The sequence below is a fragment of the Cherax quadricarinatus genome, chromosome 49, assembly GCF_038502225.1.
Source record: "Cherax quadricarinatus isolate ZL_2023a chromosome 49, ASM3850222v1, whole genome shotgun sequence".
NCBI classification, from domain to species: domain Eukaryota; kingdom Metazoa; phylum Arthropoda; class Malacostraca; order Decapoda; family Parastacidae; genus Cherax; species Cherax quadricarinatus.
In genome coordinates this window covers 21781775-21794250 of record NC_091340.1, presented here as the reverse complement: position 1 = coordinate 21794250, position 12476 = coordinate 21781775, and the positions used below count along the sequence as shown (strand labels likewise).

The window sequence follows — 12476 nt, the reverse complement described above, 5'->3', positions numbered from 1 at the left end:
TGGAAGACACTGTCATGCAGATTCGGGTGTCATCTGCAAAGGAAGACACGGTGCTGTGGCTGACATCCTTGTCTATGTCAGATATGAGGATGAGGAACAAGATGGGAGCGAGTACTGTGCCTTGTGGAACAGAGCTTTTCACCGTAGCTGCCTCGGACTTTACTCTGTTGACTACTACTCTTTGTGTTCTGTTTGTGAGGAAATTATAGATCCATCTACCAACTTTTCCTGTTATTCCTTTAGCACGCATTTTGTGCGCTATTATGCCATGATCACACTTGTCGAAGGCTTTTGCAAAGTCTGTATATATTACATCTGCATTCTTTTTGTCTTCTAGTGCATCTAGGACCTTGTCGTAGTGATCCAATAGTTGAGACAGACAGGAGCGACCTGTTCTAAACCCATGTTGCCCTGGGTTGCGTAATTGATGGGTTTCTAGATGGGTGGTGATCTTGCTTCTTAGGACCCTTTCAAAGATTTTTATGATATGGGATGTTAGTGCTATCGGTCTGTAGTTCTTTGCTATTGCTTTACTGCCCCCTTTGTGGAGTGGGGCTATGTCTGTTGTTTTTAGTAACTGTGGGACGACCCCTGTGTCCATGCTCCCTCTCCATAGAATGGTAAAAGCTCATGATAGGAGCTTCTTGCAGTTCTTGATGAACACGGAGTTCCATGAGTCTGGCCCTGGGGCAGAGTGCATTGGCATGTCATTTATCGCCTGTTCGAAGTCATTTGGCGTCAGGATAACATCAGATAGGCTTGTGTTAACCAAATTCTGTGGCTCTCTCATAAAAAATTAATTTTGATCTTCGACTCTCAGTCTGGTTAGCGGCTTGCTAAAAACTGAGTCATATTGGGACTTGAGTAGCTCACTCAGTTCCTTGCTGTCATCTGTGTAGGACCCATCTTGTTTAAGTAGGGGCCCAATACTGGATGTTGTTCTCAACTTTGATTTGGCATAGGAAAAGAAATACTTTGGGTTTCTTTCGATTTCATTTATGGCTTTTAGTTCTTCCCGCGATTCCTGACTCCTATAAGATTCCTTTAGCTTAAGTTCGATGCTTGCTATTTCTCTGACCAGTGACTCCCTACGCATTTCAGATATATTGGCCTCTTTTAGCCGCTCTGTTATTCTTTTCCGTCGCCTGTAAAAGGAGCACCTGTCTCTTTTTATTTTACATCTACTCCTCCTTTTTCTTAGAGGAATAAGCCTTGTGCATACATCGAGTACCACCAAGTTAATCTGTTCTAGGCATACGTTGGGGTCTGTGTTGCTTAGTCTATCTTCCCAGCTTATATCGGTTAGGACTTGGTTTACTTGGTCTCACTTTATGTTTTTGTTATTGAAGTTGAATTTGGTGAATGCTCCCTCGTGACTAATCTCATTATGTCGGTCTGGGGCTCCGCGCATACATGTCTGAACCTCAATTATGTTGTGATCTGAGTATACTGTTTTTGATATGGTGACATTTCGTATCAGATCATCATTGTCAGTGAAGATGAGGTCTAGTGTATTCTCCAGTCTAGTAGGCTCTATTATTTGCTGGTTTAAATTGAATTTTGTGCAGAGATTTAAAAGCTCGTGTGTGTGTGTGAGTTCTCGTCAGAGCTGCGTCCTGGTGTTATTACTGCAACAACATTATTTGCTATATTCCTCCATTTTAGGTGCCTTAAGCTGAAATCCCCCAGGAGCAAGATGTTGGGGGCAGGAGCTGGCAGATTTTCCAGACAGTGGTCAATTTTTAACAGCTGTTCCTGGAATTGCTGGGATGTTGCATCCGGAGGCTTGTAGACTACCACAATGACTAGGTTTTGGTTCTCGATCTTTACTGCTAAAACTTCCACTACATCATTTGAGGCATTAAGCAGTTCTGTGCAAACAAGTGACTGTGATGTACAGGCCAACATCCCCCCCCTTTTGCCTGTTCACTCTGTCGCATCTGTATAGGTTGTAACCTGGGATCCATATTTCGTTGTCCAAGTGATCTTTTATGTGGGTCTCTGTGAAAGCCGCGAACATTGCATTTGCCTCTGCAAGCAGTCCACGGATGAAAGGTATTTTGTTGTTTGTTGCTGGCTTTAGACCCTGTATATTTGCAAAGAAGAATGTCATCGGACTGGTGGTATTGTTGGTACTGGGGGGGGGATTTTTTTTCCGGCATAGTATCTGTATCTGTTGGTTTGGAGTGGAGGCCATCGACTGTGGTTCCACTCCCGGAATGACTGGATTTGGTGTACAATTTCCGCCATTTCCTGCATTTTTTGTCCTTCCTGGCACTAAAAAATCTCTCCCTCTTGAGTGGCTGTGGCTACCCCGGTTTTCCCATGGCCTGGATGTTTTGTATCTAGTATGTGCACAGGCTTGGTTTCCATTTGCCTTGGGTTTCTGTGACTGTATTCCCTGTTGGTGCATGTTTACCTGTCTTATTCCTATCCTCACTAGCACCAACAATGGAGCTCTCACCAGTTGTTTTTGGTAATATATCCTCATTATTGCTAGTGGAGTCCTCTTGTTTGCTATTTCCTGTGGTATTACTAGTTTGCAATATTGGTTTTATCTTGTCCTTGACTACACTTATTTCCCCACTACAGCTCCTGTCTCCCATGAAGTCATTTATATGCATTCCCTCCTGCGTATATTTCCTGACTACCTGGACAAAATCTCCAACTTCACCATTACTGTCTCCCAGGACAGCACCTCCATCCTCACCATTACTGTCTCCCAGGACAACACCTCCAGCTTCACCATTACTGTCTCCCAGGACAGCACTATCAGCCCCACATTTACTGACTAACAGGACATCACCTCCAGCCTTACAGTTTCTGACTACATGGCCAGCATCAAGGGCGATACCATCCAGCCCAGACTTTTTATTTTCCCATCTGTTGTAGAAAGCTTCCAGGTTGTCTATGAAAGCAGCTTTGATGTTATCCTCTTTTAATACCAATGTGATTTTAGTCCACAGATTGATCTCATTTGGGCATACCCAAAAACACTTCCCTGATTTAATACTGCTTGTAGCTAGTTCTTGGATATCTGCACAGGAGGCGTGACACCAATTTCCACAAAAACGACAATTTATCCATGTGGAAGCCCGTTTGCTTGATTGACTGCAGACTACACAGAGCTTCATAATGATTTGAATGGTTGATTTACTGTAATTCTACTAGTAACCTCTTGAATACTCTATTAATAACCTCCTTAAAGTGAAGCTCTAGCTATTTGTATTTGTATTTCTAACTGTACTTGTATATTAGGACAGCTTACCAGTGTACTTTCCTGTTTTATATTTATTGTTTGTGTTTGATAAGGGCGCCTACAACCCCATCCATTTACAGTCTGCTTTATTGTCCAACGAATCCGTTTGAAACCGGTCAAGGTTTCAGACCAGTCAAGGGTTCGGAACCAGTCAGATCTGATCAGTGGGTCACTTATAGAGGAGCTTTTATAAGAACTGACTGTATACAGAGAAGCTTTACAAGAACTGACTGTATACAGAGAAGCTTTACAAGACCTGACTGTATACAGAGGAGCTTTATAAGAACTGACTGTATACAGAGGAGCTTTATAAGAACTGACTGTATGCAGAGGAGCTTTATAAGAACTGACTGTATGTAGAGAAACTTTAGGAGAGAATGTATACAGAGAAACTTTATAAACTTACTGTATATAGAGGAGATTTACAAGAGGTGACTGTATATAGAGGAGCTAAATAAAAGAACTGACTGTATATAGATGAGCTTTATAAGAGAGCTTACTGTATGTATAATGAGTTTTGAGAGTTATCCTGCTCCCACTGTTCAGTTGTGGGTTAAATTTACCTGATGGTAGACAAAACATTGAGTGGTTCTTGAATTTTAGTGTGTTGCCACTCACACACTCACTCACCCGTCTGATTGGCGAGGGTTCTGTGCCATCGACGAGGCCCTTCAGTGTCTTGTCAGCCTTGAAAGTGACGGTCTGGGGTGGCCCTGATGGACGCTCCACCAAGCTGTGCTTTGGGGACGTTGACGCAGATGAACACCGCAGCGACGACGTCCTGAGGAGAGGGCAATCTGACTGATGACTGTGAGTTGACAATTGCCCTCACCGAGTAATGGGCGATTTGAAAATGTTACATGTGAATGTTCGTGAATTTTTGAAATGAGCTGGCACTTGCTAATCATAATATCCCAAATTTATTATTATAATTATTACTGTAATGCACTGACCGTCTCTCACTGAGGTGGGGAGCCCCAGAGAAAAAGAGGAAACACACAAACCATTGTTCATTCAATCAATATCTTGCCAGAAGCACCAGCAGAGGTAGGAGGGAGTGTAGAATGGGGAGAGAGCCTTCTGCACCTCATTCACTTGTCTCGTCAAGATGCTTAATAAACACCTCATAAACGGAACATAAAAAAATAAATGTTCTCCTACTGCTCCATTTTTTTTCTTTTTTTTTTAGGAAACAAACTACAGCTGTTGTAGTTTTTGTTGGCTATAAACTACAGTAGCTGCTAGACTAAGACCTGAACTGGCAGCCATTCAAAGCAACTTTAAGCTTTATTTTACACCATTTTAGGCCAGAGTGGTTGATCAGTTGATAAAGCCACAGTGTGGGTAAAGCTGTGTAGAATAAAGCTTCTTCCTAGCTCACAGCATCTGTCTGACAATGCTGAGACGTTACGACCCCACAGCCTCACAATGGAAAATGATCACCACCATGGAATATGATGTCAACAATTTTATTTTTTTTAATTAGGGGAAGAGCTAAACTCACAGGGGTCACATAGCACCTGGGGGGTGTAGGAGGCACTGAGAGTTGGGGAGAAGAGGAATATGTTTTTGGCATCGAGAGTCCCTGACTGGCATGAAGGCACCTCCATGACGGCACTTTTAACCCTTAAACTGTCCAAACGTAGATCTACGTTGACGTGCGTAGCGCTCCAACCTTGATTTTCTCCATTTGAAAGCACGTAAAATCGGACATAGATCTATGTTCGGAGCACTACGCACGTCAGCGTACAGCTACATTTGGACAGTTTAAGGGTTAAGTCCCTTATTTTCAATATTTATTGAAATATAAGTACAAATTGTGTGTAGAGAAGTATATTAGTCATAAAGCAGAGTATAAGTGTTCTCAACTTATGATCCAACAAACCCATAGTAAGTAGTATATATTGTAAGATATCTACTTTCCATGTTCACCTATCAATAAAATAGGTACCTGGGTGTTAGAGGACTGGTGTGGGTCGCATCCCAGGACAAAACTGACATAATTTGTGGGATATGCTCTGCATAACAAGGGGCTTTTTATACAGCAGTACATATGTCATTGATGTCAGTTATGGTCTGTATAACTTGTACATGTACTTGTAGAAATAAACATTATTATTATTATTATTATTATTATTATTATTATTATTATTATTATATTTTAAATAAATAAACAAATAATTAATGTAACTAAATACCAGCTTTGGGTAATTACCTTAAGTTTCATCTTCAAAGTAATTGATTTTGTAACATCATAAAGTTGAAATATTCTAAGTTGAGAAGCACCAGTACTTATAAGTACAAATTTTATGTAGAGTATTTTATTATTTATATACCAGAGTAGTACTTCAATTTTTTTTATTTTGGTATTTTATAATGTTATTCTGACTTGAAAAATGCTGAGATAATTCCTGCTGTTAGCTATTATTATTACAATCAAGACTAAGTGCTAAACCCAGCAGGGTCTCCTGCTATTAGTGTGTTACATGCAGGCTTCACTCTATACAGTTTGTGGTCAATGTATGTGACTGACACAGTTTAGAAAGCATTCTCATGATTCTTTGCATGAGTGAGTGTGTGTGAATGAGTAAGTGTATGAGTGAGTGTGTGTGAATGAGTAAGTGTATGAGTGAGTGTGTGGGGGTATGTGAGAAAGTGCACTCACCTAATTGTGGTTGTGGGGATCGAATCATAGCTCCTGGCCCTGCCTCTTCAATGGTCGTTACTAGATCACTCTCCTTGCTCCATGAGATTTATCATATCTCTTCTTAAGGCTATGTATGGTACCAGTACATCATTCTCCAAACTGTTCCACTTCCTGACAACTCTATGATTGAAGAAATAGTTCCTAACATCTGTGGCTCATTTGAGTCTTCACCTTCCAATTGTGACCCCTTGTTGGTATGTCCCATCTCTGAAACATCCTGTGTCAATTCCTCACAGAATTGTATATGTCATTATCACGTCTTCCCTATTCCTCCTGTCCTCCAGTGTCGTCAAGTTGATTTCCCTTAACCTTTCTTTGTAGGACATTACCCTTAGCTCTGGAACTAGCTTTGTTGCAAACCTTTGTCGTGCTAGTTGTCCTTTATAAGCTTGTTCCATTTTAGGTGCTCCACTACTCTCCTTTACATACTACACATGTCAGTGACACTAGTTTGTAGTTTAGTGCCCCATTTCTGTCTCCTTTCTTAATATAAATGAGGACTACATTTGCCGTCTTGCATACCTCAGGAAATAGCCGAGTTTCAATGGATGCATTGAAAATTGATGTTAGTGGCACACACAGCATCTCTGCTCCCTCTCTAAAGACCAAAGGAGAGATGTCTGGTCCCACTGCCTTTGAGGTATCAAGGTCACTTCGCAGCTTCTTCACCTTCTCCTTGGTTATGTGCATTTCATCCAACACTTCTTGGTATATCCCTTGTGTTCATGTGTGTGTGTGTGTGTGTGTACTCACCTATTTGTGGTTGCAGGGGTCGATTCACAGCTCCTGGCCCCACCTCTTCACTGATTGCTACTAGGTCCTCTCTCTTCCTGCTCCATGAACTTTATCAAACCTCGTCTTAAAACTATAAATGATTCCTGCCTCTGCTATGTCATTTTCTAGGCTATTCTACTTCCTGATAACTCTATGACTGAAGAAATACTTCCTAACATCCCATCCCTTTGACTCATAGGAGTCTTCAACTTCCAATTGTGACTCCTTGTTTCTGTGTACCATCTCTGGAGCATCCTGTCTTTGTCCACCTTGTCAATTCCTCGCAGTATTTTATATGTTATCATGTCTCCCCTGACCCTCCTGTCCTCCAGTGTCGTGAGGCTGATTTCTCTTAACCTTTCTTTGTAGGACAATCCCCTTAGCTCTAGGACTAGTCTAGTTGCAAACCTTTGCACTTTCTCTAATTTCATGATGTGCTTGACCAAGTGTGGATTCCAAACTGGTGCTGCATACTCCAGTATGGGCCTGACATAAATGGTGTATAGAGTCTTGAACGATTACCTACTGAGGTATCAGAACGCTATTCTTAGGTTTTCCAGATTGATCTGATTGATTTGTGCCTCAGGAGATGTGCTCGATATTATACTCACCCCAAGATCTTTTTCCTTGATTGAGTTTTGCAGTCTTTGGCCACCTAAACTATACTCTCTCTGCGGTCTTCTTTGTCCTTCCCCGATGTTCATGACTTTGCATTTGGCAGGGTTAAATTCAAGAAGCCAGTTGCTGGACCAGGTTTGTAGCCTGTCCAGGTATCTTTGTAGTCCTGCCTGATCCTTAACCGATTTAATTCTCCTTATAAACTTCACACCATCTGCAAGCAGGGACACTTCTGAGTCTATTCATTCTGTTATGCCATTCACATATACTAAAAACAACACAGGTCCTAGGACTGACCCCTGTAGAACCTCGCTCATCACAGGCGCCCACTCTGACACCTCGTCACATACCATGACTCATTGTTGTTTCCTTGTCAGATATTCTCTGATCCATTGCAGTGCCTTTCCTGTTATGCATGCCTTATCCTCTAGCTTTTGCATTAACCTCTTGTGAGGAATTGTGTCAAAGGCCTTCTTGCAGCCCAAGAAAATGCAGTCTATCCACCTCTCTCTCCCTCTCTTCTTACTTCTGTTACCTTGTTATAAAACTCCAGTAGGTTTGTGACACAGGATTCTCCTTCCCTGAAACCATGCCAGTTGTCATTTATAAGCTTGTGTCTTTCTAGATGCTCCACCGCTCTCGTGTCTGTCTCCTTAAAAATTGGGACTACATTTGCCATCTTCCATTCCTCAGGTAGTTGCCCAGTTTCAATGGATGTGTTGAAGATTTTTGTTAGTGGCACACACAGCATCTCTGCTCCCTCTCTAAGGACCCATGAAGAGATATCTGGTCCCACCTCCTTTGTGTATTGTGTGTTGTGTGTATTTCATCCAGCACTTGTTGGTGTACCTCCCTTGGGTACAAACCTTTCCTCAGCTTCCTTGCACATTGCTGTTACATATTCCATCATCTCGTTTACTGGCTTCCCTGCCAGTTCTCTGTCCCACTGAACCCTGTTCAGGAAGTTCCTCATTCCCGCATAGTCCCCTTTCTTGTAGTTTGGCTTCATTCGCCGGGCCCTTCCTGCTTCCCCCTCCACTTGTAACTCTACTGTGTATTCGAAGCTTAAAACCACATGATCGCTGGCCCCAAGGGGTCTTTCAAATGTGATGTCCTCAATACCTGCAATACTCAAGGTGAAAACCAGGTCCAGTCTTGCTGGTTCATCCTCTCCTCTCTCTCTGGTAGTGTCCCTTATGTGTTGGTACATGAAGTTTTCCAGTACCACCTCCATCATCTTAGCCCTCCATGTATCTTGGCCCCCATGTAGCTCCAAGTTCTTCCAATCGATTTCCTTGTGGTTAAAGTCACCCATGATCAGTAGCTTTGCCCTGCACGCATGAACCCTTCTGGCCACTGCAGCCAGTGTGTCAACCATCGCTCTATTGCTCTCATCATACTCTTGCCTTGACCTCCTGCTGTTCTGTGGTGGGTTATACATCACTGCAATTACCACCTTGGGACCTCCAGACTGAAGTGTTCCTCCTATGTAATCTCATGCTTCTCCACTGTCTCCTCTCTCCAGCTCATCAGCAGTGCCACTCCTCCACCCCCCATTCCCTCTGTCTTTCCTCAGGATCTGATATCCCGTTGGAAAAATGGCATCTGTTATCATACCTGTGAGCTTGGTTTCTGTGAGAGCTATGATGTCCGGTGATGCCTCTTTGACTCTTTCGTGCCACTCCTCCCACTTGTTCATTATTCCATCAGAGTCTGTGTACCATACCTTCAGTCTCCTCTCCAACACTGTTTTGGGGGGTCTGTGAGGGTGGGGGGCCTGGTAATGTACTGTGGGATTTTATAGCTGAGTGTTGGGTGGGAGCTGTGAGTATGGATTGTAGTTTGTTGGGATGGTGTGATAGGTTGTGGGGTTCTGGAGATGGTTCTGTGAGCGCTTGCTCTTGGTTCTCTGCCCTGCTCTGGTTGACCTCTGTTGATTCTGTCCTTGTCTCTCTTCCTAACTCCTTTCTCTTTTGTGTCCTCTCCCTCAGCTGCTGTCATTCTGTTTGTGTTCTGTCTCTGTCTAGGAACACACTCTTGTATTCTGCCAAGTACTTCAACTGTGGTTTCTCTTGGAGGATCCTGTCCCGCACTGTTTCTGTCCTGAAAATCAGCTTGATCAGTCATTTTCTCCCCTTCAAGTACCCCCCTATTCTCTGAAAATTTACAATCTCGTCCATGTCCTCTTCACCTATTTCTGTCACGATACTCTCAATCTTCTTTCTTTCTGCCTGATGTCTTTCAGTGTGTGTCCTTCCCTCGCTCTCCTGAAGCCCATGAATAAACACTGACCTTGCCCTTTCCTCCTCCCATTGCCTTTCCCCTCTGTGACTCTGGTTCCTGTCTGTACATGGCCATTTTCTCCCCTTTTTTTCCCAGTAGCTCTTGGTAGCATGGTCGTGCCTCTGCATTTGACCTATCACCCTCTCCATCTGCACCCAGCTGCTCTCCCCTTTCATTCCTTGGCCCTGCTTGGCAGGCTGATATGACCCTAGCATAATTTATATCTCCTTCCTCCCTGTTCAGCCTCCCAGCTTCATATGCTGTGTCTTCTCTGGTCAATACCGCTGTAACTCGCTTCAGCCTGTTTACCTCATCTTCAAGGACCCTTATCCTGGCTACTGCAGTTTCGACTTGTGACTCCCAATTCTTCTTCTACTCCTCCAACCTCTTTTCCAATTTCACAGAAAGCTCTGTCTCCATTTTTGCAGCAAGCTCTTCTAGTTTTCTCTCCCACTCTTGTTCCATCTTTTTGCACTGCTCATCCACCCACTCCTCCCAACCAGAGCCATTCTCCTCTGATCCCTGGTTCCTTTGAGTCCCCACCATTTTTTTTTTTTGTGTGTGTACTCACCTATTTGTGGTTGCAGGGGTCGAGTGTTAGCTCCTGGCCATGCCTCTTCACTGCTTGCTACTGGGTCCTCTCTCTCCCTGCTCCAAGAGCTTTATCAAACCTCGTCTTAAAACTATGTATGGTTCCCGCCTCCACTACGTCACTTTCTAGGCTATTCCACTGCCTGACAACTCTATGACTGAAGAAATACTTCCTAACATCCCTTTGACTCATCTGAGTCTTCAACTTCCAATTGTGACCTCTTGTTTCTGTGTCCCCTCCCTGAAACATCCTGTCTTTGTCCACCTTGTCTATTTTGTGTAGTATTTTATATGTCATTATCATGTCTCCCCTTGTGATGTAGTTCAGCTGGGCTTGTGAGGTCTCTGGGGAGACCTAATTTAACCAATTATATGGTCACACCTTGCCTTGGCAGACATCTGTAGCCACGCCCACGTCTGAGGTCTTTTGTTCTTAACAGTGTCAGAGCTCGGCGTCAGGTCGCAACACGTGGTACATACACCATTGGGGAGGGGGTACTTTGACTATGATATAAGCCCAGGGAAGAGCGGGGCAAGGAGGTTGTTGGTGACAGGTCCGTCGAACGAGAGCTCTGGACAGCCGCGTGTGTAGTGGACCACGCATTGGGAATCTCGGGTCAGCTGGTCGGTGAATTAAGAGTGAGTACTAGTCCGTGTTACTGATAACATCTACCCTTCCCCCTGGTAATAAGTCTCATAGGTCAATTGTTATATTGTGTAAATTTCCATCAGGAGATGTTGTATTCTAGCCCTTTTATGTTATTAAGTAAACTATAGCCATAGTTCCCATTTTTATTTGTACCTTCATATGCTATTCCCTAGCTTGTTAAGCACTGGGATATACAGGAGACGTGCTCACTCGCTGGGATACCTCCGGTAGAGTGGGTAGAGGTCTCACACCCTGACCCTCCTGTCCTCCAGTGTCGTCAGGCATGTCATCTTGTATGTCGTGTGTGTGTGTGTGCGTGTGTGTGTGTGTGTGTGTGTGTGTACTCACCTATTTGTGGTTGCAGGGGTCAAGTCCTAGCTCCTGGCCCCACCTCTTCACCGGTTGCTACTGGGTCCTCTCTCTCCCCCCGCTCCATGAGTATGTACTCACCTAGCTGTACTCACCTAGCTGAGGTTGCAGGGGTCGAGTCCAAGCTCCTGGCCCCGCCTCTTCACTGATCGCTACTAGGTCACTCTCCCTGAACCGTGAGCTTTATCATACCTCTGCTTAAAGCTATGTATGGATCCTGCCTCCACTACATCGCTTCCCAAACTATTCCACTTCCTGACTACTCTGTGGCTGAAGAAATACTTCCTAACATCCCTGTGATTCATCTGTGTCTTCAACTTCCAACTGTGTCTCCTTGTTGCTGTGTCCCATCTCTGGAACATCCTGTCTTTGTCTACCTTGTCAATTCCTCTCAGTATTTTGTATGTCGTTATCATGTCCCCCTATCTCTCCTGTCCTCCAGTGTCGTTAGGTTGATTTCCCTTAACCTCTCCTCATAGGACATACCTTTTAGCTCTGGGACTAGTCTTGTTGCAAACCTTTGCACTTTCTCTAGTTTCTTTACGTGCTTGGCTAGGTGTGGGTTCCAAACTGGTGCCGCATACTCCAATATGGGCATAACGTACATAGTGTACAGGGTCCTGAACGATTCCTTATTAAGATGTCAGAATGCTGTTCTGAGGTTAGCTAGGCGCCCATATGCTGCAGCAGTTATTTGGTTGATGTGCGCTTCAGGAGATGTGCCTGGTGTTATACTCACCCCAAGATCTTTTTCCTTGAGTGAGGTTTGTAGTCTCTGGCCCCCTAGACTGTACTCTGTCTGCGGTCTTCTTTGCCCTTCCCCAATCTTCATGACTTTGCACTTGGTGGGGTTGAACTCCAGTAGCCAATTGCTGGACCAGGTCTGCAGCCTGTCCAGATCCCTTTGTAGTTCTGCCTGGTCTTCGATCGAATGAATTTTTCTCATCAACTTCACGTCATCTGCAAACAGGGACACTTCGGATTCTATTCCTTCCGTCATGTCGTTCACAAATACCAGAAACAGCACTGGTCCTAGGACTGACCCCTTTGGGACCCCGCTGGTCACAGGTGCCCACTCTGACACCTCGCCACATACCATGACTCACTGCTGTCTTCCTAACAAGTATTCCCTGATCCATTGTAGTGCCTTCCCTGTTATCCCTGCTTGGTCCTCCAGTTTTTGCACCAATCTCTTGTGTGGAACTGTGTCAAACGCCTTCTTGCAG

At 44.1% G+C, this 12476-nt stretch overlaps 1 protein-coding gene across 1 annotated transcript in view; it reads right to left on the bottom strand.

Moving 5' to 3' along the window:
• Arms (Ankyrin repeat-rich membrane spanning) overlaps positions 1-12476 on the bottom strand; it is a 707292-nt gene that overhangs the window by 52459 nt on the left and 642357 nt on the right. Inside the window, exon 28 of the mRNA XM_070095086.1 lies at positions 3890-4040. Within this exon, the coding sequence (XP_069951187.1) occupies positions 3890-4040 (151 nt within the window). The remainder of the gene's footprint in view (positions 1-3889; positions 4041-12476) is intronic.